The 23885-nt window shown below is 37.7% G+C and overlaps 1 protein-coding gene across 2 annotated transcripts in view; it reads right to left on the reverse strand.

Moving 5' to 3' along the window:
- The window catches only part of ATM (ATM serine/threonine kinase), a 55122-nt gene that overhangs the window by 7957 nt on the left and 23280 nt on the right, over nucleotides 1–23885 (reverse strand). For both annotated transcript variants that reach the window (XM_026035009.1, XM_026035008.1), the window contains exons 30-56: nucleotides 23618–23792; nucleotides 23328–23492; nucleotides 22905–23037; nucleotides 22211–22306; nucleotides 20932–21103; nucleotides 20364–20505; nucleotides 19482–19658; nucleotides 18863–19037; nucleotides 17052–17139; nucleotides 16543–16698; nucleotides 15711–15819; nucleotides 14803–14891; nucleotides 14604–14706; nucleotides 13425–13573; nucleotides 12283–12387; nucleotides 11671–11790; nucleotides 10736–10970; nucleotides 9022–9189; nucleotides 7750–7869; nucleotides 6560–6777; nucleotides 6041–6248; nucleotides 5032–5145; nucleotides 4463–4621; nucleotides 3446–3584; nucleotides 2873–2955; nucleotides 1542–1682; nucleotides 518–634 (exon numbers count right to left, since the gene is read on the reverse strand). In XM_026035009.1, coding sequence (XP_025890794.1) covers nucleotides 518–634; nucleotides 1542–1682; nucleotides 2873–2955; nucleotides 3446–3584; nucleotides 4463–4621; nucleotides 5032–5145; nucleotides 6041–6248; nucleotides 6560–6777; nucleotides 7750–7869; nucleotides 9022–9189; nucleotides 10736–10970; nucleotides 11671–11790; nucleotides 12283–12387; nucleotides 13425–13573; nucleotides 14604–14706; nucleotides 14803–14891; nucleotides 15711–15819; nucleotides 16543–16698; nucleotides 17052–17139; nucleotides 18863–19037; nucleotides 19482–19658; nucleotides 20364–20505; nucleotides 20932–21103; nucleotides 22211–22306; nucleotides 22905–23037; nucleotides 23328–23492; nucleotides 23618–23792 — 3856 coding nt within the window. The remainder of the gene's footprint in view (nucleotides 1–517; nucleotides 635–1541; nucleotides 1683–2872; nucleotides 2956–3445; nucleotides 3585–4462; nucleotides 4622–5031; nucleotides 5146–6040; nucleotides 6249–6559; nucleotides 6778–7749; nucleotides 7870–9021; nucleotides 9190–10735; nucleotides 10971–11670; nucleotides 11791–12282; nucleotides 12388–13424; nucleotides 13574–14603; nucleotides 14707–14802; nucleotides 14892–15710; nucleotides 15820–16542; nucleotides 16699–17051; nucleotides 17140–18862; nucleotides 19038–19481; nucleotides 19659–20363; nucleotides 20506–20931; nucleotides 21104–22210; nucleotides 22307–22904; nucleotides 23038–23327; nucleotides 23493–23617; nucleotides 23793–23885) is intronic.

Below are 23885 nucleotides of genomic sequence, written 5' to 3' on the forward strand. Positions count from 1 at the left end.
ACATCGAAAAAGGAAGGAAAGGGGAAAAGAACATGTCCAAATGCTGTATTCATCTCTGCCTTTTTCTTTGGTTTTGTTTTCCTAACTCCAACAAAAAGAGCTCTGCAGTTCAAATCCCACAGGAGCAGACGACTTCTGGACTGAATTGCAAGGAAGACCACGAGACCCAAATTAATGAGAATTCACGAACAAACTTGCTTGCCCACGTTTAATGACCAGCATCTTGCAATTCGAACATGCTTGACCTGCTTCTATTATACAAACTTAAAACTGAAGGCAAACATATATTGGGGCAGCAGATTTTTTTCTAAAGACTTGAAAAAATAAATTTTGACAATTATTTTCAGTTTAGTCTGTACCTTAGCGAGGGGTCACTGTTTTCGCACCAGGGATATAAATATACTTTTATATTGCATTTGAGTTAAAAAGAGAATAGTGGGGAAAGAAGAAGAACTGAAAGAACAGTTACAGAAGTTATAGTACACATTGCTGTGCTGAGGCTGCTGCTCAGGGCTACCTTGTATCTCCGAATGGTCAATTTTCTCTTCCGTGTCTCAGTATTTTCCTGGAGCAGCATATTGCACATCTGGAAAACCTGCTGCATGACAGCATCTTGTCGCAGGTCATCACGTCCCTTTAGCATAAACACAAACATTTTGTCACCATCCAACTACTTTCCTAGCTTAAGAAATTACTTGAAAAATCCACAAAACACAGCTACTTTTCCACTCCAACCTCCTGCATCAAAATGCAGTTGACATTTGCTTTTCCTTTATGTTTGATTTTCTGGTAGTGCTAAGTTGCTTAAAGAGAACCATCAACTTAAATCACCACCATCATAATCTTTTTTGACAAATATCATTTGATTAAAGATTAAGTCAGCATACATAATGCATAGTGCCCTGTTTTCTCTTTTAATGCTTCCTTCACCATATTTAGCAGCACGGTGCACAGCAGCAGCTATATTGGGACTGCAATTGTGACTGGGAAAGTGCACGTGCAGGTTCATGCATCTCCCTCGGTCTTTCAGTGCTGCCCCACACTTAGCAGCAAAACAAAGTTCTCCCACCAGGGGCTGAATGTTTATAAAGGCATCAGAGCTGAACACAGTGAAATCAGCTGAGTTTAAGGGGAAATCATTTTGGTTTGGGAATCTGTTTGTCTATAAACATGTTTTAAAACTGTCTCTGAAACATAATCCTTCTATATGGGGGTAATAAAGGAAGTGTTTAATATAAACCCATAACTTATTTGCTGTACATTCTAGTCACTAGAGGAGACACAACTTCACCTTCAGCACGCCTGGTAGTTATCTCTCTAATTACTGTACGCAGACGCATTGTTGAAAGATAATTATTAAAAATGTACTATATTACGAAATAGCTTTTGATTTCCTTTATTAGAATATTCCTGAACTGATAAAATTGACACTATGAAAAGTGTGTGTGGGTACAGGAGCAATATATGAGAAAAATGACACCTGAACTTAAAATCCAAGCCTGCCAAGTCCCCGCGACGTCATTTCAGCCGACAGAACCTACCTTCACCAGCTGCCTCCTCTCTTTGCCGTCCGATCCCACACAGTCGATTATTTTAGGCAGATTCATCCCTCCTGCTAAGCGAAATTCTGGCTTAAAAGACCTTATGGTCACTATATTTTCATAAACTCCCATGGGATCCACCTGAAATTACAAATGTAGTTTAAAATTACTATAAATATTACCTCCACTTCACTCAGAGAGGCACTAATAGGCTGAGGTTTGTAAGCCTTATGAGCAGACTAGATGTTAAACATATTTATGAGTATGTGGGTATTTCTGCAAGGGAAATACCCACAAAAGCTGCAAAGCTACATACATATATGCTGCCTGAAACCAAACAAACATTAACCAGAGCACAGGAGCGAGGGGGTTCCTGGCTCTCCACCTCCCTGGGGAAGGGCACCTGGTGCTGCCGCCTTCCCCTGCACAAGCTCTGAGACCATCTCAGCCTGCGCCGCGTTGGAGCCTCCCACAACATTGGAGCCCGGGGCACAGAGCTGACCAGGAGCCGCTCAGGGCCACCAAATGTGCCCAAACTACAGCCCGAAAGCCCTGCCCCGCTGCTCTGTCTTCAGCCCTCCTGCACCTCCACTGAAGCACGAGCAGCCCGCTGAGGCGGCTGCGAGGAAACCCTGCGCCAGGTACCGGCACCCCGACCGCTCGCTGGTTACGCGGGTTAACTGGGAAAGAAAGGCAGGGAAAATAAGGATCACACCCTACGGAGCAGCAACACTCGAGGCCAGGAGAACCACAACCAGATGCTATGGAGATTTCTGGCCTGGGTTCCCTGCCCTGGTTTCAACCCAAGGAAGCTCAGTATCCTGCAACTTAAATTTTAGGTGCCTGGTGCCAAAACTTACACTGATGGGAATGGGTAATTTGCCATTTCTGAGTAGTAAAACATGTGAGACAGGCAATTAGGTACAAAGGGAGACACATCTATGGAATCACAGAAATTTCTAGGCCTCCCCAAAACCCTGAGCAACTCCGAGCAGAGACGAGATTGGGGCTCCCAGATCCTTTCTGAGATTTAGGTATCTCATCAGTCCTTCTCATAATGGAACACGAGCCAGTGGTAACAGTGGCAGCGGAAAAATCATCTTCTCATAATAAGCAGTTATCCAGGATATATGAGTGAGGTTCAAGGTCTTCTCAAGCCTACGGCAAGGATTTCACCTTGCATCTCCCATCCCACAGGAAAAGACTCCAGCTATTAGGCTGACATTTAAGGAACACAGGAATCTGATGAAGCGGTAAAACCTATGACTCTTTAGAAAAAGCAGAAACTGATTTTCAGATTCAATATTATTATGTATATTTGTTTCAGTCACCTTTATTTCCATGGTGGGAACAACAACATCCTCCAAGTTCTTCAGTTTAATAATGGGCTGGTCCGCTGGAATACTTATCCCTTCTGTAATTGAAAGGAATTCATACTTTTAAATTCTGAATTACAGAAATTACAAGCACCTATCAAAGTTCACAACTACCTTACACTAAAAGCACATACACAACTACCTCAGAAGCTTCCACTGCTTTTGAGGACCCTGCACCACGCTGCACGCTGCTGCCGAGGAGGAGCAGCAGCTCATGGGGATGATCACAGGAGCTCTCTGGACTTTCATGCTCAGACAGCCCGAATCACAGAATATTCAAGGTTGGAAGGGACCTCTAGAGATCACCTAGTCCAACCTTTTTGCTCAAGCAGTCACACCTACATCTTACAGTGCAAGAAATTCCTAGGACTTTCAACCAACTACGTCTTACACTTATCACTAGTAAGACACAGTACTGGCACATCATCTCCTCTGAATACTGAAAAGTATTGCTTTTAGTCCATGAAAAAAATATATACTCTTCACTACAAGGAACAATAGAAAGGAACGCCCCCTTCCAAGCCTTACTTCTTTGAGCTTTCCATGGAGTAGCATCTAAGTTTGCTAGTGTGATGTAAGCATCGCAAAGGGCCTCCACGTCTCTGACCATACGAGGGCTCCTCCTTCGGATCACGTTGATGATACTGCTGGCCGCCTCCATTCTGTCCTAAAAGACCAACAAAACACAAACACTCCATTGGGCAAACTATGCTTTATCAGACTGAAAATGCACAATACTGCACAGTTCAGTCAAGATCAACGAGGATAAATCCTGTGAAAATCAAAAAAAAAAAAAGACAGTCTTTTGTAACTGTTAATAAACTGAAGGCCAACTCTGCACTGCCTCCACTGAGGTAATGAAAACTGGAATGTATGGGGGCAAGGAGGGGGCAAATCTGTTCAGAAAGAGCACAAAAAACCTGCAAAAATCCTGCAGCCCTTCTGGATGTCCCTGCACCACGCTCCTGCTTCACCTGTCTGTTGACTGAAGGAAAAGCTTACACGCAAAAGGCAAAAGCCTGACCCCGCTTGGGTGAAATGAGAGATTATGTTGAGTTTAGCACAATCCCAGTCCCAAGAGCGAGATCACAGAGGAATTAACAGTTCCAAGAGAAAGGAGAAGAAAAGTCACATAAAAGGCAGTGGAAAAGTTTGTCAGGGTGAAGGGTGAGTAGGGGAGTAACGATGCACATCCACGCCTGGACTACAGGGATGGGGAAAAAGGAGTATGGGAGATGATCCCACAGGCAGGTTCCAAGAAAAAAATAACATGAAGCCATAATTTCAGCAATTTGAACTCAAAACAAGGGTCTTTATAAAATGTACTTTTGTTAAGAAAGGAGAAAAAAGTACATTTTATAAAGACCCTTGTTTTGTGCATAAATTGCTCAAATTATGACTCTTGTTAAGAAAGGAGAAAAGAGTAATTTGCTGAGCTCTTTGCTAAAATGTCATTCAGAAGTGTCTGTGTGTGTGTATATATATATATTTTAAATAAAAAAGCTAATGTTATTAATAGAAGAGAATTTTTATTCTTTTACTTACCACATCAAGCTGGGAGATTTCTTTTGGTGCATTTTTAATTAATTTATTTCTTCTTATTGATTGTTGTTTTGTCAGGAGTTCATCCTTGTTAGCATTTGCCAAAGCCAGTATTATAAACAAAGTATGATGGGGATGATCCAGTGAAATTCTAGATATCAGCTGTCAAGAAAAACAAAAAGATCACAATATTAAAAGCTGAACAGAAGAAATAAAAATACTTAATTAACATAATTAATTTATGCTTCTATAGCTTTCATTTCTATAGAAATGCAAGTAATATAGAGATTTTTCCATAACTTTAAGGAGTTTTTTCCATAGCACATTAAAATATATTCCTGTGCCTACATAAGCATATTCTTGGACACCATTAAAATCATAAAGACAAAGATTTGCCTTTATAATTTGTCTTTACGTCTCCTCTCTCACCAAAACCACTGGGTTTTATCAGTCATTTTTCAGAAACTTCTATCAGCTACATAACTCATATACAAAGGTAGATTCACATATTGTTTAAAAGCAGGCATCCAGAGTCAGTCACGATGTGTTCTCATACAGAAGGTACAAATTACACTGTTCAGAACTTCACGAAATCCCAGGCCACCCATCTTCTTGGTTCCCATCCGAGCAGCCAGCTGATACATCAGAGGCAAGAACTTGTAGGAAGGAATCTTCTCGGCATTTTTCTGTAACAGAAAAAATGCAGTTAGAAAGCTGTACCCAAAACAAAGCAAAACAAAATGTAAGCAGAAAATTCTAGGTAAGGGCGAGTAATTATTTTTAACTGAAAGCAAGCACTGCTGGGGGACCCAGTGGCAGCATCATAAGTATCACATTTTGGTCCATATCTCTCAAGCACTATAGGTCTTTGAGGAGGAAAGTAGCATTTGCCATTGCATTATTAGAGCAGAGCTTAGATAGGTTCAGTCTGGATGGCATTGCTAAATTCTGCATGAATAAATAGTGGGAGAGCATCCTAATGCAAAATTTCTGAAACTTATTTATGGAAAGAAACAATTGTTTGTTAAAAATATGAATAAAAGAACACTTTTTTTCCTCAAAGTTAATTTATTGCAAAGAGATGCAATAAATAAAATAGATCTCATTATCAAAGCATGTCCTTCATGTAAGAATTAACAGATACACTGGTTAGAGATGACAGAATCAATCTGAGAGTTAGGATCCCCCGGTCCCTGGCTATGCTGTGTAGGCAGAGGGTCTTGAAAGTATAAACAATATAATCCAGACACAACATAGGAAAGGATGCTCAAGAAGGGCATAGCTAGTATTAAAGATATGTAAAGAGTAAGGTGATAACAGTGAAAGATCATGAGATAGGCTTAACCTTAGAGACCTGTTAAATTATAATATAGGATGCAGTGAAATATATGCTGTTACTGACAGGAGCAATGACAGGTGAAAGGCAAGTTTGGAGGGAAATATTAAGGAGACAGATGAGAAAGGGAACTGCACTGCACTGCAATTCATTTTCTAGAAATGCAGGTATCATGAAAAGAGCATAGAGGAGATGGGTCATTTCAGTCAAATGCACAGTAACAAAAAGCAACCACAAACACCTACCTTCATCATTTCATTGACTCTGTCAACTCCCGAATTTTCGAGCCACAGGGAACACAGGCGGAATATCCACATGTCATGCTCTTCTCCACTCAGCAAGCAGCTGATATAGTTCTCCACAGCTTTGCACAGGAAACGTTTCCGATCCTCAGCTAGGGCATGGATGGCACACTCATCCAACTCAAGTTCTCGTTGAACTTTCACTGTGTATCTACGTGAAAAGATGTATGTTAAAAAAACATTTTTTTTTCTTAATGAACTGACAGTAAAGTTTTCTGTAGTTCCCTTCTTTGTAAATATTTAATAGCCTTTTTTACTTGCAGTGCATTATAAAATATAAGTCTGCTAAAGCAAGCTGGGGCAGCTGCTCCTTGGATGCCTTTCTACGCAAGCCCAATATTCTTCATTTTCCATTTTAAAATCCAGCTGTTGGGACGGGAGCCTTGCGAGAGGGCCGCAGAGCTGGGAAGGACAAAGCCCTCGGCCAGGGCACTGGAGCTGCCCCTCACTTTGAGTGCTCACCTGTTGGTCTCGACTCTGCGCTCCCTGAGGAGCCCAACCTCCTCCTTGGCCTTCTTCAGCAGCGCCTGCTTGTTCTCAAACTCCGAGGACTTCATGTAGTTCTCGATTCGTTGGTACTGGTTATCCGAGAAGCGAGCCAAGGAGAGAAAAGCCCTGGTCCTTCCTTTCTTCAGCTCCTCGCTGTCCTCTCCACTGCAGCTCGTAGCAATTTCCACAGCCTAAAGGCAAGTCACAACAATGACAAGGCTGATAATTAGATTGATCGTCATTATAACTAAACTTGGCTGCATAATGAATGATTAAACTTCATTATTTACTACTGCCTCTGAGGGCATATACACAGATACAAAAAAAAAACTCCACTCTACTGAATATTCTTCTAAATTAATTTAATCTTTGAGGAGTATTTCAGTGTCAAAGAGTCAAAAAGATCGTATTTCTAAGAGCTTTAACAACTGCACAGAGGTTTCCCACAGCTATCTGCCTTTTACAGTAAGTAGACAGGAAGTTTCAAAGCAAGACACAGATATTTTGCTTTAAAGAGCTTACATCATGGGACAAGAATAAAAAAAGCAGGAGACAGTTCACGGGTGAAGTGTCAAAGATAGAAGGCAGCTGTAAATGAAAGTCACTGATTCAAATGATCAGAATGAAGAAGGTATGTGGGGAGTAACAGGAAAGGCAGAAGATTCACAAGATTCACAAACTAGCATGAAATACAGGAAAGGCAGAGTAGACTAATAGTACTAAAAATGCTCTTTTTCTCCTTACTACAAGTTAAGAAATGATTACAGTATTTTGAAATATTAGCACAAGGCCTCCTAGTACCTGGCTACAGACCACTATGAACAAAACTCCCATAATGAAAATACCATCTAGTGAATGACCCTTCCAGAAAGTGAAGAGGGAAGGATGGGGAGGAGAGGAGGAGGAAAGGGAACTGGACTAGCAGTCACACCACTGACCTGCCAACCCAAACACTGCACACAAATTTCACTGTGAATACTGTAAATCCATATATCACATATTTCATAAGATTATAGTATTATATAACATCATACCAGCTTCTCACATTTTCACAAAAATCCATATTTTCAATACAGAAAAATTAAGGGCTGCATCATAAAATATCTTGATCTCTGGCACAGCATTGACCTCAACAACTGCACATTTCTAAGACAATCCTGTACCTTTTCTAAGTATTTCTGCATGATGACCGTAGGGTTTTCCAAGCACGTCTCTGCTAACCAGGTCCCACACAACCTCAGACACTCTGTATACATCAGTTTCAGATGAGGATCATTCTCAACCTTTGAGAAAGGATGTTTTGGAAAGAAAGAAGGCAAAGAAGGCATCAAATAAAAAGATATTTTCTAGATAAAACTCAGACTATTTACAAACAATTTTACTCCCACACAAAGTTTAAGCATTTGAGCCTTTTTCTATCACTTACTATCCACATCAAGAGCAGTCAATAACTTTAAATCACATTTTGTGTTTGACTAAAGAAAAGCAGAAGCTATTTTTAACTAACGAGAGTTCGAACAATGAAAAATGCAATAAACTGACAAAACTTATTAAATATTACAGAACTATGTACATACATAGCATATTTCCAAAACTGTTTTTTTTTTTTCCTAACATCCCCATTTTATTTCAAGTCCCACAGTGCACACCCTTGGAGAAAAACTCAGGTGCTGTGGTAACTGTAATAACTATCCAATGTGTAATGATTAAAATTACACCAGGACCAGACTGTATTCTTCTAAATGTTCAACAGTTATTCCATAGACAAAATAACTGAACTAACAACAGAGGTAGGAAAGGTATTTCTTACTAAAAATGCCTTAATATCAGGGCCTGGCAGGTGGCACGGAAGAATAACAGAAGAATAACATAAACACCACTTACAAATAAGGGAAGATTTACAGGGGAGACAGAGCATCTCTGATACACATCTGTGTTCTTTGATACTGGACTAATTCAAAATACAAGAACATCAGTAGAGAATGCTCATTAGCCCCAAATCTGCCTGAAATTTCTGCAAACTTTGTGATACAGCTTGACCCTCATGGAAACACAGTCCCCAACTCTCACTCTGGCTTTGTGCAAAGATGCCCTGCAGCCAGCAGGGATGTGGCTGCAAGGCAGGAATGCTTCTTGGAGTTTCAAAGGAAACGATCCTTGATTTCAGAAAGCTGTAAACTTGACAGTGGTGGCACTGCAGGCAAAATAATGAGTAACAGATTCTAACACCTGCCACCTCTACAGATGCACTTTGAAATCACCCAGCAACATCTGCTAAGAGAGATTCTTTGCCTTTAGGTATTTAAGAATGCAGAATAGATTTACCAATATTATAGACAGCCCTTTCTTTTTCTTCTGTGGGCAACATGGAGAAAGGGAGAATAGGATTTCAAACAATTTAATTCCTATAAGTTAATATGTTATATAACACATACCTGAAACCAATCTGCATCTAATTTCTTTATCATCCCTTTAAGGATATTCAGTGCAAGACTCTCTTCCTTTTTAGCCCAGAAAACTTCAGCCTCTTCAAGCTGCCACTTAGAAACCCCATAGCCTGAAGGATTGCACTGTTTGATCTGAAACATAGCTCTCTCTGGAAGCTGAAAGTCCAAAAAAGATCATTATCAACAATGCTGTAAGCCAAATCCACATACCTCATAGTAAGCTTTGTGCTTAAACTCCATCATTAATTTGCTGTACCTGTGCAGCATATTCAATTTGACCAATTCAATGCTAAAAATGGTTTGGAGAAAAGAGGAGGTTATATTTCATTAAGTACTTGTGGAAAATCCTGGTTTGCAACAAAAAGAGGCTACGAAACTGAACTTCATAGCTCCCATAATAAAACATCAATATTTAACATTTTTAATTCCTCAGAGATTTAAGGTACAGCAATTCTACAATCATTACCTACTACAATATCACTAAGCTAAAATTTTAAGTTAAAATTATAAATCCTTTATAATTACATCCAAAGAGAGCTCACATACACTAGTCCATTTGCATGCCCCTCTAAAGACTGATGCTAAAGTGTGTTTCAGACTGTCCAATTGACAGTCAAACCCATCAGACTTTTAAAAAATCATTTTACAAAAGGTAAGCAATTAAAATGTATGAAAACCTATAGATGAAAACATGGATTGGATTATTTGAGCTTGGCTCGGTGCCATGACTCCGCATGGCACTTCTCCCCTCTACTGGTGGCTTCCTCCACCCACCAGGAGGAAGGAAAAGCCATTAATTTCAAAGAGTGCTCCCCAAAAACTTGCTCAGGCCCAACCTGAACATATTTCTGTAACTAAAAGCCCAAATTGAAACAAAAAAAATTAGAGTTTTTATTTAAGTGCCTACAGGACACTTCTCACTACAGCATTAGTGTCTGGGTAGGCATGAGACAAAAAAATAATTAAGTAAATGCATCAAACTATTCTGAAGGCATTGAGTAAACCTCTGGAGGAAATCCATGACATGGATTTTACTGATTTCACCATTATTCACAAAAACAGGAGCAAGCATTCTGAAATCAAATTTAAAGAAACTTTTGCATAGGTGAAACATTTAGCTGGAATTACTTCCTTCAGAGGTGGCAGAAGATGGTGCTGCTCTATAATTCTGGCTGAGCTCCTGCTCCTCATGCACCAGCTGCAACAAGGCCAGGAAATTCAGTATCCATCATCGACACTGGCAGCCAACACTGATCAAGCCAAACCCTAATACAACATTTAGAGAGATATTTGGTACTTTGAAGTACTTTATATATAGTATAAACTTTATAATCCCTTGAAGGCAACATCCAATATACAATCGAGTTCTTTCTGAACATCCAAGCTGGAACATTAGAACAATCTTATGTGAGTGACAGCTAGGGACGCACCACTGCATCAAAATAAAATGATAAAGCTGCAAGGGCATTTTGTGATAAAAATTCCAGTTTAATACTATCTGTTCCATAGAGACCGACAGCTATGAACAACAATGAGAAACCTTATCCACAAATGGAACTCCTAAGCTGCACATAGCTTTATTTTCCAAATAATTGATTCACTGAACTTAGACTATAACACAGAATATGGCTCATCTTCAATGAAGTTCCTTATATAGTCAAAACCTAAATATCAGTTACTGGTTTTTCCTCAAAACTGTTACCTGTGTATTTTTAGCAGTTCTTGCCAATTTAGAGAGCTCCACTAGATGACTTGTGAGGATGTCCTTAATGCATTCTCTCTTCGTATTTTCACTCTCCTTCTCGAGCAAGATCTCGAGCACGACCGAGCGCAGAGCCATGACGGGCTCCTGGAAGCGGAAGTCGCTGTCCTTGAGAAGCAGCGACTGCCTCTGCCACTTCACATACGTGTCCTTCAGCTGCTGCGCGGTGACGGATCTGCAGTCGTGACCAAAATGGAAAAGATCTGTCATTAATTCTCATTCAGCATTTGAGGAAGTACAAAATGAGCAACAAAAGCAACCTAGAGGGGTAGTTCACAATCTACAATTCAAAACCAAGAGACAGTCCCTAACACCTGCAATGATTAATGTGCAGGATGAACGGGTGGATTTCGCTTTTTCACACGCCTGAGGTCAAGAGATCAACGTTGACAGGGTGAGCAATTCCATTATAATCATTCTTGATTAAATGCAAAGAAGTTTAGTGTTAAAAAAGGGCACCAAAAGGATTCGCTTTCATACAATTACAGCACTACACAAAATATTACAGAACTAAGATATTTATTTAATTATATAATGTTTTTATTCTACGTAAAGATTAAAATAGGAATAAAACACAACTATGTGGCATTGCAGCTGTGTAGCTTCTCACTAGTATATATGATTTTGTTATAGGGTTCACTAACTGCAAATAGGACAGGTTTATAGCCTCCTTGGAGATAAAACCTATTCAAAGCTGGACATTTCAAAACTACAATATTGGTACAATACCCAACTACTAAAACCGTTTGGTTTCAGGGTGCTGTAAAGCAAAACAAAGAACTGTGACAGCAAATAGTGAGAAAAATCTTGTTAGGTCTCTGAACCGAAAAGGAGTATGAAATGAAATATATTAAACGTTTCATTTAACCAAGTACCTGGAGAACAGCTGTCCTGTATTTTCCAACTCTCCAATTATCTGTAGTCTGCAAAGAGTTGGATATAACGAATACACAGATTCGAGGCTGCCTTTGCACAGTTCTTCTACTTCCTTCACTCTAGGGATTTAAGCAGGGAATATTTTATTTTATTTTATATCCACAAGTAATTCCAAAAACCCACAATAATTACCATACAGAAATTAAGGAGCAAAACTATTAAGTTCAGAATTACTTTGCATTATAAAAAGAAAAGCCGAGAAACAAAAATATGGTAAGCATATAAGAATGCCAAAGAATATGCATTAGCTGATCTAAAAGACACTCTTCAGCATCCAGATCTATGTAAGTGATTTGCAAAGAAAGGGATGCATGCTATGGAAAACATACCTCACATTAACGCAATAATTGTAGATGGGTAAAAGAGAAAAAGACAAAAATACTCAAAACAAAACTACAAATGAAATTACAGCCCAGAAGTACTAATATTAGTCTATGAATACATCTTTACTTAAACACACAAAACCCTACAATAGCCTTGTATTCATTACTTGCAACTACAGACACACACATGTTTCTAACAACAGAATATTCACACAGTTGCTTTTTTACCTGGCATCTTTAAGAATGTCATAGAAAGCAGCAAATTCCTTATCTCGTAAAGACTGAAGAGCATCGTACAATGATTCGTGGTACCCTGGTCCTCCTGTTTCACTTCTTAAAAATGAAATAGAAAATAAAAGGAAAGTTATACTTCCTCCAAAGCAGTCAAATATATCTTTAAAATATTTTTACCAGTAGTTTTTCCTATGGGATGGATTGTGGCTCTTTGTGATGAAAAATAATTTAACTCTTTTAACAAATTTAAATTAATGATTTAGAAAATCAAGCTGCTGTTTTAAAACAAAGGAAAGTCAATTATCAAAATGTTTGGAATACTAGAAAAATAATCTTCAATGTTGTATCAAAAGTATGACACAAAAGTAAAGGTAATAAAAAGATATTTTAGCAGCGTTATGCCAAAACATATGCATTACGTATCTAAGTCACCAACTTGGAATCAGTTTTGCGTATTAACTTCAGAAGCATTTTTTAAAGAATAAAGAAGAAAATGTCATGAAAGGCAAAAAATGAAATTGTTTGTCTGTTGTATACAGTTCTCTCATACAGGTTTATCTTTTATGTCCTTTCCTTTCTTCTCCTTGACCACTCTCTATCCTGCCATCTAAGTCTCTCTTTTCATCATGTTGCAGTTTGCAGGTCCTGTATTAAACCTAAATATTTCACTTCCCTATGAGCCTTTGTACACACAGTTATAAACTACACAAGAAAAATGATTACTTCTTATGAGGGACCGGCCATCAAGCAAAACTAGTGTTTTCTTAATCATTCCTTGATAACCTCTTATGGATTAACAAGTATTATTTTCTCCCATTTGCTTATGAATTAAATGTTAAACGGTATCTATCCTTTGTACTTAATAAAGCTACATCTACTATCTGAGTATACAATGAGATATTAGGAATGGTATTTAAGAAATAGTTATGAACATACAAAAGGAAGAAACAAAAGCACACAACTTCCCAGGATAATAAAAGATTCACATACAAACTAGACAGTTACGTGTGAAACAGACTGCTCTTCAATTCAGTGGTTAAGGTAAGTTGATAGAAATCATATTCTAGTATCTTCCTTTTGCTTAGAATTGAGATGACTTACACTTATAGAACTAGGGAAAAAATAGGTTGGCTTACTTGGCTGGAGAGATGTGGCCCCACTGCATGTTCCTCCATGCTGCCTGGAAGTGTATTTCCTGGAGCTCTGTGCTCCACTCAGTGTTTTCATGTTCCAGTCCTTTTAGATATGTGGAAAGGGTATTGCAAAGCCCAAAATTCTGCAAAGCCTGTAATTCATAAAATTACTGAAAGTTGCTTTTCTTCCTTTAATAATCTGATATGTTTCTTTAATTTTTTTATTGTATTGGTACCAAAGAAGCCTTTGAAGGAAGGCAGAAACAAAGTTATTTCTAAACTCAGCAATATGAATTAGAAGACTGTTAACAGCACTGCTAGTCATGGCAACTATGTAAGAGAGTTCCCTGAAAAAAAGAAGTGATGAGTTTGAAATGAATAATCTGTTTACATTTCTCCATTTCATCATTCCCTGAGAGTAAGTCAAATCTGATCCTACTTCTTAATGGACTGTTTACCCTGGCAGGGAATTGAGGATGTTTCCTGCAACTCTAAACTCTTCTCTATTTAAAGATCTTGGTGACTGTACAGACATGATCACTTATTGAAGTTAGGGAGGGCAACTATCAGGAAAGAGAAAAACAGTGAAAGTCAAACAGTAATGCTAAATAATTTAGGAAAAGTATCATAAGAAAATTGAATGAAAGGAAATACAGATATGCAGGACACAGAACCTGAGGTATGTTGTACCTGGTGTAAACATTTTTAAGCTACAAAGAGTGACATATTTGTAAGCGATCAAAATCAGACAACATCAATTCTGTTTTATCTGAAAGTTATCTGCAGTTATCTGTTTTATCTGCAGTTCCAGTCAGACAGTCACCATAATGTAAAGATTAAAAAAAATATTGGAGGCAAAACATTACTCTTTACAACCTGGCATTTAATGAACAATTCAAATTCTAAAATCAAATACATTTATTTTTATTTTGAAATATCTCAAAGCTGAGGACCCAAGATGGGGTTTATGAGTAGCAAGAACCAAAAAATCTTGGTGGCCTCAGGACAAATCTTAATTTGCCTTTTATTATAGAGTTTGGCTGCCTGTAATCACAGGGTAGTGGACTTGATGCCAAAAGATCTCTCTTTTAGTCCTAAATCAATTATGTGTTTACTACAAATGTTTCTGATTATGAGGGATATTGATTCCCAAATTCATTTTCTCTTACTAAAGAAAATTACCTCTATTATCCCTGCCTGGCGAGTAGATGGAGAGAGGCTTGTCTCCAGGTCATATGTTACCAGGGCTTTTCCCCATACTGCTTCATGCTCATACGTTCTTATCCTGTTGTAAGTTAAGAAAGAAATTTTCCATTTAAATTCCTTACTAACAAATGAAAGCAATGATTTTAAAGAATGTAAGAACATCAATAAATAATACCGTGCTAATGGCTGTAACATTCTTCCTCCACCACAGCCATAGAGGCTGTCAGGTTCTCCTATGCTTCTGTATATGTCCATGAGAAGGTCCTAGAACACAAACCATAATGAAGAAAAAAATCTCTTCTGGAACCATTTCAACTCAGGAATATATACAGGATACAGGCTTTTAGATGGAGGTCCTTAGGTAACATGTTACTAGTAGTGTTTAATTTTCCTTTATGCAACACCTGGACCTGCTATCATCACAGGAAGAAACACTAGGTTCTGCAGTCTATTGAAGACAGTCTTTAGACTAATTATTTTGTTTTACCAAGATATGGGGAAAAAAAAAAAAAAAAAAAACACACACCACTGCCCCCTATACAGACTGGTCAAAAATCAAAATATAGAAGTACTGAACAATAGTAGCATGTCAGCTAAGGAATACATTATAAAAATAATTGAATGAAGTTTTGGAACGATGAATTATGGAAATAAATAAGTTAGGGCTATTGAATCAGATTTTATGTAGTAAGTGGACTTCTAGGAAATTATATTACTTTTTTTTTATTTTATTATTACACATTTATTATTATACACCAACTCGCTCATTTTTCTCTGACAAAACAACCCCCCCATTAGCAACCTGTGGCTGGCTACGCTGATGAGGTCAGTTCGTTTGGGCAGCAAAGTCCATTTTACTAGGTTTTACAACTTACCAGTCAATTATCATTGCAAATGAACAATCAATTTAACTTGTCAATCAAGGCTAAAATAGAGAACAGTGTAAACTTTTAAATAGAGTTTTTAAGGTTCAATCAAATCTGCTTTCAGTTCAGATGAAAACTACTAATAAATGGAATTATATTAGAAAGGTTTGCTTTCATATTATTAAACAAGCATATATATATATATATATATATATACCTGTAAGCTTATGCCAGTTTCTTCTTTACTTTTTTCATTCAGAATAGTAATAGTTGATTTTTGGCTTTCTTCCTCAAATGTCAAACTTCTAGCCACTTTGAAAGAAGACCTGCAAGAAATGTTTGAACAGGAAAAGCTAACTGAAATTCTGAAAGTGCTTTTCTGTACACTTGAAGCACAAGTGCTCTCCTCTAGAAAGGATTAAAAGAACTACAGAATATCTGGGCTTACAACCATTTTTTTTTTTTTTATAAGCTCACTGCCTTTGTGGCCAAAAAAAGAGCTATTCGGGTAGTTCTATACCTGGCTCTTCCTTGAGCAGAAGACCAAGACAACTGGGCGTTACGTATGAAAGCTCCTTTTGCATGGACCACTCCATTCTACAGCAAAGGGTCTGAAATAATCACATGGCATAATCCTGTTCATGATCTGCAGTTTCTTTCTCCCCTTGCTTCGTTTTATACATAATTTAGCCATAACATACTAGAATTAGAATCCGAATATGTCCCATTTAGAAAGCAAGATTTAATAGATTTTCGTATCCAGCAGCATCAGCTTTCACCGAGTTGCTCCAGGATACACACCCCTGAGGACACATTGTGGTCAGTAATCAAAGTAACATGATTTTGAGTTGGTCACAGGTAGCAAACGAGTTGGTTTGCTGCAGGCTTGAAATCACTTTGAAGGTCTAGAAAAATATTTTCATGGTCAGTAACAACCACCCAAACACATTTGAAAAGTTTCCTTGATTTTTCCTGCAACAAATCACTGTTGAGATGCACACAATGCCTGTGGATGAAACGCCCAGGATGGGGATTGCTCCAGCTGGTACCTTTGCTGCTCTTTGTCTCTGTTGATCTTGTCTGCATAGATCTCAGCATAGAGCAGGGCGGTGAAGTGGGCGGCGCAGGACTGGGCTGCTGCGGCAACCTCGAGGTAATTCAGATCGAGCCAGAAGCTGTCCTCAAAAACTGTGCCTGAAACAGACCTGATTAGGTGCAGGCTTTAATATTGTTGTAACAGACTTTCTCTCTGACATTAAATGTTACGTTCTAACCATAAAATTGGCCTGCAAAAGGCTTTATCCCCAAATATCCACACCCATGTCACATAAGGCCTATCAAACAAAAAATAATCTAAAAGGCTCATCCAGCATAGTTAGACTCTTTTAAATGTTAGCCATTGAGAGCATGGAATAATTAAAAACCACTTACTATATCTTTATTCTTTTAACTGACATGCTCTCTGTGACATACAGCTTCCTTAATCCAGAGCATGGATAGATCATGGAAGAACAGGCACAACCAAGTTAAAGCAACATTTTGGAAAGATGTAATTTACCTCTTTTGTCTTCTTAAGTAATCAACAACTGCAAGCATGGTTCGTCGAGAGACTTTATCCAAGCTTCTGAAAGGATGGCTTTCTTGCTCTAAGATGTGTAGTTCAAAGAAGAGAACATTACGAGCATGTGCCACAATACATCCATTGATAAAAGGTCTGTGCACTCAAGAGAGCGCTAACAACTTTCCTGAACAGCATTTCCCATTTTAAAATAAGGGTTCATCCAAAACCCCTTATTTCTCTTTCCCTCCTTATCTGAAATTATTGCCATGATAGTAGCTTATACTGCAGGTTTTATTAAATTCACTCTTCATTCATAATTTGCAGGTGATTTTTCTGCTTATGGAATTCAGGGATGACTCAACACTGTTGCACAAAACTTGGTAACAGAAATTTTCTCTTATGCCTAAGCCACATGAAGGTATTCCAAAGCTACAGAAATGACGATCAGTAACTTTGCTTTAGATTTTTACAGAGTATATAGGCTTATACATATACACTTATACACTTACAGAAAACACTAGACACAGAGGCATACTCTTAAAGAGTTTATATGTCCATGTTTTACTTCTTGGTTAAAAAATCAAATTATTACCAATTGTATTCTAATCATTTGGCAGTGTGAGTTAGCAATTTTCTCATTTTTCTGCACATTTTTAATTGACAAAAAGGAAGAAGCATGAAATAGGGAAAACATAAGCATCAATTTAACTACTGCTATAGATACAGACATTTCCTCTACATAAACCAAAAGCCTCTTAAACCGAAAAATATACAGGCATCTAATGGCTTCCAACAAATGGAAAACAAAGCTTCCTTTTTGCTGTTACCCAGGACTCACAGAGGATATTCCACACACTTTATGTCCAAATACACAGAATTTGAGTTTAAGTACCCAATGTACTCTGACATTTTATTCTCCAGATCCATTCTCACTCTGCTACTTGCTAACACTGACTTAGCCTCTATTGGGCAAGGCTGAGTCTGCTGCCACTGTATGGTCAATGCCTCTAAGAGATTTCTACTTCCTCTTCTGTAATTTGATCAGTCGAACCTCTGATTTTTTTAAAACTGATTTATATTTGGTCTCCACAAAGTATCAGCGAGTGAGGTAAAGAAAAAGACACTGACCAAGAAAACCAGAAGAAAAGATTGTTTTCTTCAGTACTGAATTACAGATCAAATGACAAGAAAACAACTGCAGAGGTTGTTGTCAGTATGCATTTCAGAAGAAATAACTAAGTATGTATTTTGAAAAGACTAATTCAGCCAAAAATTACAGATCTTCTCCAAAGAGAGACAACAGAGACATGGTCAGGCTGACATGTCTTATAGCTCCCTTCCACTCTGCTCATGTAGAGCAAATCTTTTGACTGTGCAGAGAGACCATATCCAGCATTAGGCAGAAGCTGAAGCGAAGGTTGGTCTCTTTCGGGAGGAAATCCAGACGAAAAACTGCTTTTATTCAATCAAACATGTGAAAAATCAAACTATCAACTTGTCATTTTAAAGCAGTTCACTCTTAGTCTCTCAGTATACAACACTGGATCATATTTGAATTCATCAAGTAATCAATATTGCCTAGTCATGACTATGGAAAGAAGCTACCCAGGAGCAAGTTCTCATGTCCTGCCAAAAAGCAGCTCCAAAATTACTGGTATCTCCAAAGAAAAATAGTGAACAACTGGACAAAAGTTCCCAAAACTCTGTCTGCCTAAAACAAATCTGCATCATACATCTGATGTCAGCAGAAGGTAAACTTTTTTGCAATCAGAATCTCTCTTTTAGCTGGAAGAAAAACGTGACATTACCTGAGCTGGAGTTTGGTGGTGTAGTAGATCTGCTGGATGAGGCAAATTTACAACAGGCTGTAAAAAACTTCTGGATTTGCACTGACAAAAGATTTCGCCAAGATTCATTTGGGTCTTGAAGAAGGATGTCATGAATCAGGTATGGGAGCAAAGTTCGACACAAGTCTGTTTTCACCTAGAACAGGGACATGCACAGCAGCTGCTCAGAAAAGCAACCAAACTCTCTTCCTTCTCAGCTTATCAGCACACTCAAGAGCCTACTGGTCACTCTATTTCCTTAATTTGCAACAAAACCAGAAAGAAAAAAAGGTGTCAATGCAGACACAAAACAGGTAAATACTCCAACGAGTATTTACTGCTTAAGAAACGATGCAAAATCTGTAAAAATTTAGTAAGGTTACACTGACACTCAGCTAAAGTAGTGATATAAAATTAAACTATGATAATACAAACCTCTCAGATCTCATATTTAAAGAATTGATTTATTGATGTCTGTAGTGCCTGAACAATTATTAAGAGTAAACAATGATTTAAGCAGAAATCACTGCTTAACAGGAACATCAGCCATCACGTATCTTTGCACAGGAGCTTGCCCAGAAGTGTCTGTGTGCAGACTTACCTCGCACAGAGGCTTCATTAACTGCAGGACCTCATTTTGCACCCCCCCGCTGGCCAGGATGGAGCTGGTCAGCCTCTTGATCCAGCTCTCATGACTTTCTCCCAGGGGAATCCACAGATTTGGGTCATCCAACGTTTCTGAACGAGGCTCCGTATCGTTAGTTGGCACCGCAAAAACCTACAAGGAAAATGCAAATACAAAAAGATGCAACCTGCTCTTTAAAAAAATACAATGCAATATTAAATGTCACTTCAATTAAATGACAATAATAGCTATTAGCTTTGCTCATGTGATTGAGAAAACTTTTGTAGGGAGTCTGGAAGTGTCAAAAATAAATTTTTACTGACAGTACCAACACGGTTACAGCAGACATTATATTTAGAGTACAAATCAAAAGCTTTAAAATTCAGTTTTATTTGTGGTTAATTACGCAACTTTACTTCTTACAGATTTTCCAACAAGTATTTGCATCAATTGATTCTGGAATTCTGGGAAAATATGTATTAGGTTACTAAGTAAACAGATAGCATATAACAATGAAAGAGCACGGGTTTCTATTGTCAAATTGACATTAGAAGCCCCAAATGGTGGCATATTTGGACCTAAGAATCAAAATATTTCCTTTACTGTTTTTTTTTTAAATATTTGGTCTGATTTACAATATGAATATTAAGTACAAAATTAGGTCTCCCTCCCCATGAATAAATGAAACAGAAGATGTAGAAAAGCAATAGTAAAATAGCAGCCATTAAAACGGCTGGAGTTTTGGATTCACCAAAACTATCTCTGCAAGTATTTTCAGATTCACCTTTTTAAAAAATATGTATTTCCATTCGTTTTCCCAAAGTCTTATTTCATATAAACCAGGCAGATCAGAAGTACCTTCTTCCTAGACATTCTGAAAGGCTGCAGATAGATTAACATGGGATCCGCTTTGTTTTTATACATCTCCCAAAATTCACTGCCAGACTTAGTGGCTAAAATGTTTTTCAAACAGGAAACAGCAGCAGCTCTAACATCAATACTGAAAGAATAACACACACAGTGCCATTTTATTTTATTAACATGTTTTATTATCACTAGCACTTTCACAACAGTACAAGCCAATTAGTTTAACAATCAAACAAGAAAGTGTACTGCAAATTAGGAGCTTACAATGACTAAGATATGCAACCCCCTATTTTGTTATAAAGCAAAGCTTCAGGATTTACAACATTACTATCCTCTGTATTAGGCACAAATTAGTACAAAACAGAGAGTTTATCTGTCTTGAGCCTAACTTGAGAATTTCTATGAAACATCTAAGCTTAACTTGATAAGTAAAGTATGTAAGCAGCATGTAATTGGGCATTAACAGATACGATCCAAATGCCCTTTCAAATATATTAGCACAGCTTAATAGCTCATCTTAAACCTTGAGCTAAAAAATGAAATAAAGCAGCATACTCACCAGTTATCTGTCAAAGCAGTATTTATTTGAGTTAACACTATGAAGACCCACTGATGTTTTCTGTCTCCAAGGAGGTCCACTGCCTTGGAATCCAGGACATTTTCAGCATGCTGAAGAGCTATGGTGGAGAAATCCATGGGACCTATTTCTCCCAAGCAACTTCCAACAGCCTCTGCAAATGCAGGCAATGTTATAGGCCTCACATTCAGGCATGGTCTCACCCTAAAATTTGCTGTGACTCATCAATTAATATAAATTTGCATTTATATAGATTTTGCAGACTCATAAAAAACACAGTTTTTCCCATCTACCTCAATTTTCTAGAAGTGCCTTAAGCTCTTAATTATGTAGTTTAAGCAGACACAGATTCTATTTTTGATTAAATAAGTTATGTGAAAAAAACAGATAAATGTAAAAAATCAGAACAACAGCAACAAGACATTCATCTTCTAAACATAAGAGCAACAGGAAACACAGTAGCCTGTAAGCCAAATAAGAATTGCTACCTGCATTTTACATTTTGCAGGAAGTCATGTACCAGTATGTTTCTCATTTGCTTTCCAGACAGAGAAAACACTTCTTAAAAAGAGCACATACAAGAAAAAATAAACAAGAAAAAAAAAAAGTTTCACTTTGAAAATAGTTACAAAAAAAGTTTTACTATAAAGGAACAAAAATTAGACATATCTATTTTCCTGCTCCTTCCTTCGTATTTGCCACATTTTGGAGCTTTAGCTATCCTTGCTAGTCTGCACTTCACTGTGCCTTGAAACTTTTCAATCTTATACAACATTTCTTCAACTGCCACAGCAAATGAAGAACAAACTGAAGCAATACAGGTTGCATTATGAACTAAGATTAATAAGCCATCTAAGGAAAGATATTGCAGAAGAGATTAAAACACAGCTTGCAGAGGTGCTGAGCAAGAAGTTAATGCTGAAGTCAGTGTGAGCTGCTAGGGTATTTTTCACCTGAAAAATTGTAAGACAAATGTTCTTGACACTCCTGTATCTGCCTATTTTATACATAAACATTTGGAAAGAAGTAATTTGGATTTTTATTTCGGTCCTTTGAACTAAGTGTAAGGTACTCAACGTAAACAGTGAGAAGAATTTTAGTAATAGAGAAAATGATGGCCAACCATGTTAAATTCCACTAAAATATGCCTTCCAAATTTTCAAATGAAACATGAAACATTTTTTGAAATACCACTGAGCACAGCTACAAACCCTGGTTTGCAATGACAGCCCTAGGACACCTGTGGGACTGAACAACTCACCTAGCACAGCTTTTTGCCCTGTATGGTTGATTGCCATCTTGGAGAGCTGCAGTAAACTCACCACCAACTTCACTATTGCAGAGTCTTCTGGGTTTTCTGTCATTGAGAAAGAACAGTAAACCCACAAAACATCACTGCTTTATTTGTAATGTGAACATATTAGAACAAAATGCTTCTTTGATAACTTGCACCTACCAATGTCAACATGCATTATTAATGTTCAAGCAAGTTGGTATTAAGCAGGCCATACAATCATCACATCTTGAAAACTTTTCTACACCTAACTTTGGCTATATCAAAGAATCTCCATAACTAGACCATACAAATGCTATTTTCAGTGTGAATATTACTGTCAGTTAAAATAAAACACAGTGAAGTCATAGTATATCACTCCAGCGACAGCACTTAAGCTAAACATAACATCTAAGAAACATAACATTTTCACATTCACTCAACTGTGATAATATAATAATGATAGCTCCTAAAAGAACTAATTAGTAGACCTTGTTTGGTGTTCACAAAAGCTACTGTTACTTTGAGTCGTAATTTGGCAGATTCTTCAAAGTCTGTGCAAATGGCATCAAACACAGGTAGAACAGACAGTAAAACATTCAATGCCAAATCAGAATTTGATGATATGGCTACACATATAAAACTAGATATAGAAAGGAATAAAACAATCAGCTGTCTGTACCCTGGAAGTATTTCAGGAGATCCTTCATCTGATCCTTATATTTTTCCAGTTGTTTGCGCAAATCATAGAGTCCTTCAAGCCGCGTTAAGGGCAGTGAATCACAGACACTGACTGAGAGAAAGTGATTCATTTCCTGCAAAACAATATCCTTTATTAAGCATATAAAGCATGCAAAAAAGGTTTCAAAAAAAGATATGCTTCTCAGCAGCCCACAATGTAACTATTAACAGATTTAAGTAAGAATGGAGACCTACCATCATCTCCATTTCTGAAACAGGAATAAAAGAGATCACGTCTAACTTAAATCTTTCTCAATTACATCGTATAGCTGGAAAAACGTTTTTCATTAAAAAAAAAAAAAAAAAAGAAAAACAGAAGCATTACAGTCACTAGACTATGATGTATAAGTTAAAAGGCAATCACCTCCAAAAGGGAATATGCCCCTTTGCTGTATTTTATCCTCTGTTGAGTTGCCCGCAAATCTTTAAAAGCAGAATATTCAGGAAAAGGATCTAAACATTTGATTGCTTGGTACAGACTTTCATTATCCTTATTATCTATTACCAGGTACTTCAGTAAGCCTAGGACCTGAAAATAAAAAGTCAATAGAAAGAAAAGAGATTAAGAAACATCCTTGCTTTATGACCTGAACATGAACTAAAAAGTTAACAGAAAAGGAATACATTTAAACAGCAATTGCAAGTCCAAACTACCTGTTCCTGAATCTCAGGCTGCTCCACAGCAAGGGGGATGAGGGTCCCTACAATAACAGGAAGGTGGCTCTCCAGGGCATCATTGCAACATGTGATGGCTGTGTGGCAAACATGATGAAGAAGATCACAGCAGAGCGAAAAACTGCGCATTGATACATCTCTCATAACACTGGGTCTGCCAGCAGTGAAAGCAAAGAATTATAAATTATTATCTTCTCAAGTACTAACCTACTATGCAACGGGAAAGAAAGGAGCTCCATGATCAGTT

The sequence above is a fragment of the Nothoprocta perdicaria genome, unplaced genomic scaffold, assembly GCF_003342845.1.
Source record: "Nothoprocta perdicaria isolate Ctin4 unplaced genomic scaffold, notPer1 scaffold_155, whole genome shotgun sequence".
NCBI classification, from domain to species: domain Eukaryota; kingdom Metazoa; phylum Chordata; class Aves; order Tinamiformes; family Tinamidae; genus Nothoprocta; species Nothoprocta perdicaria.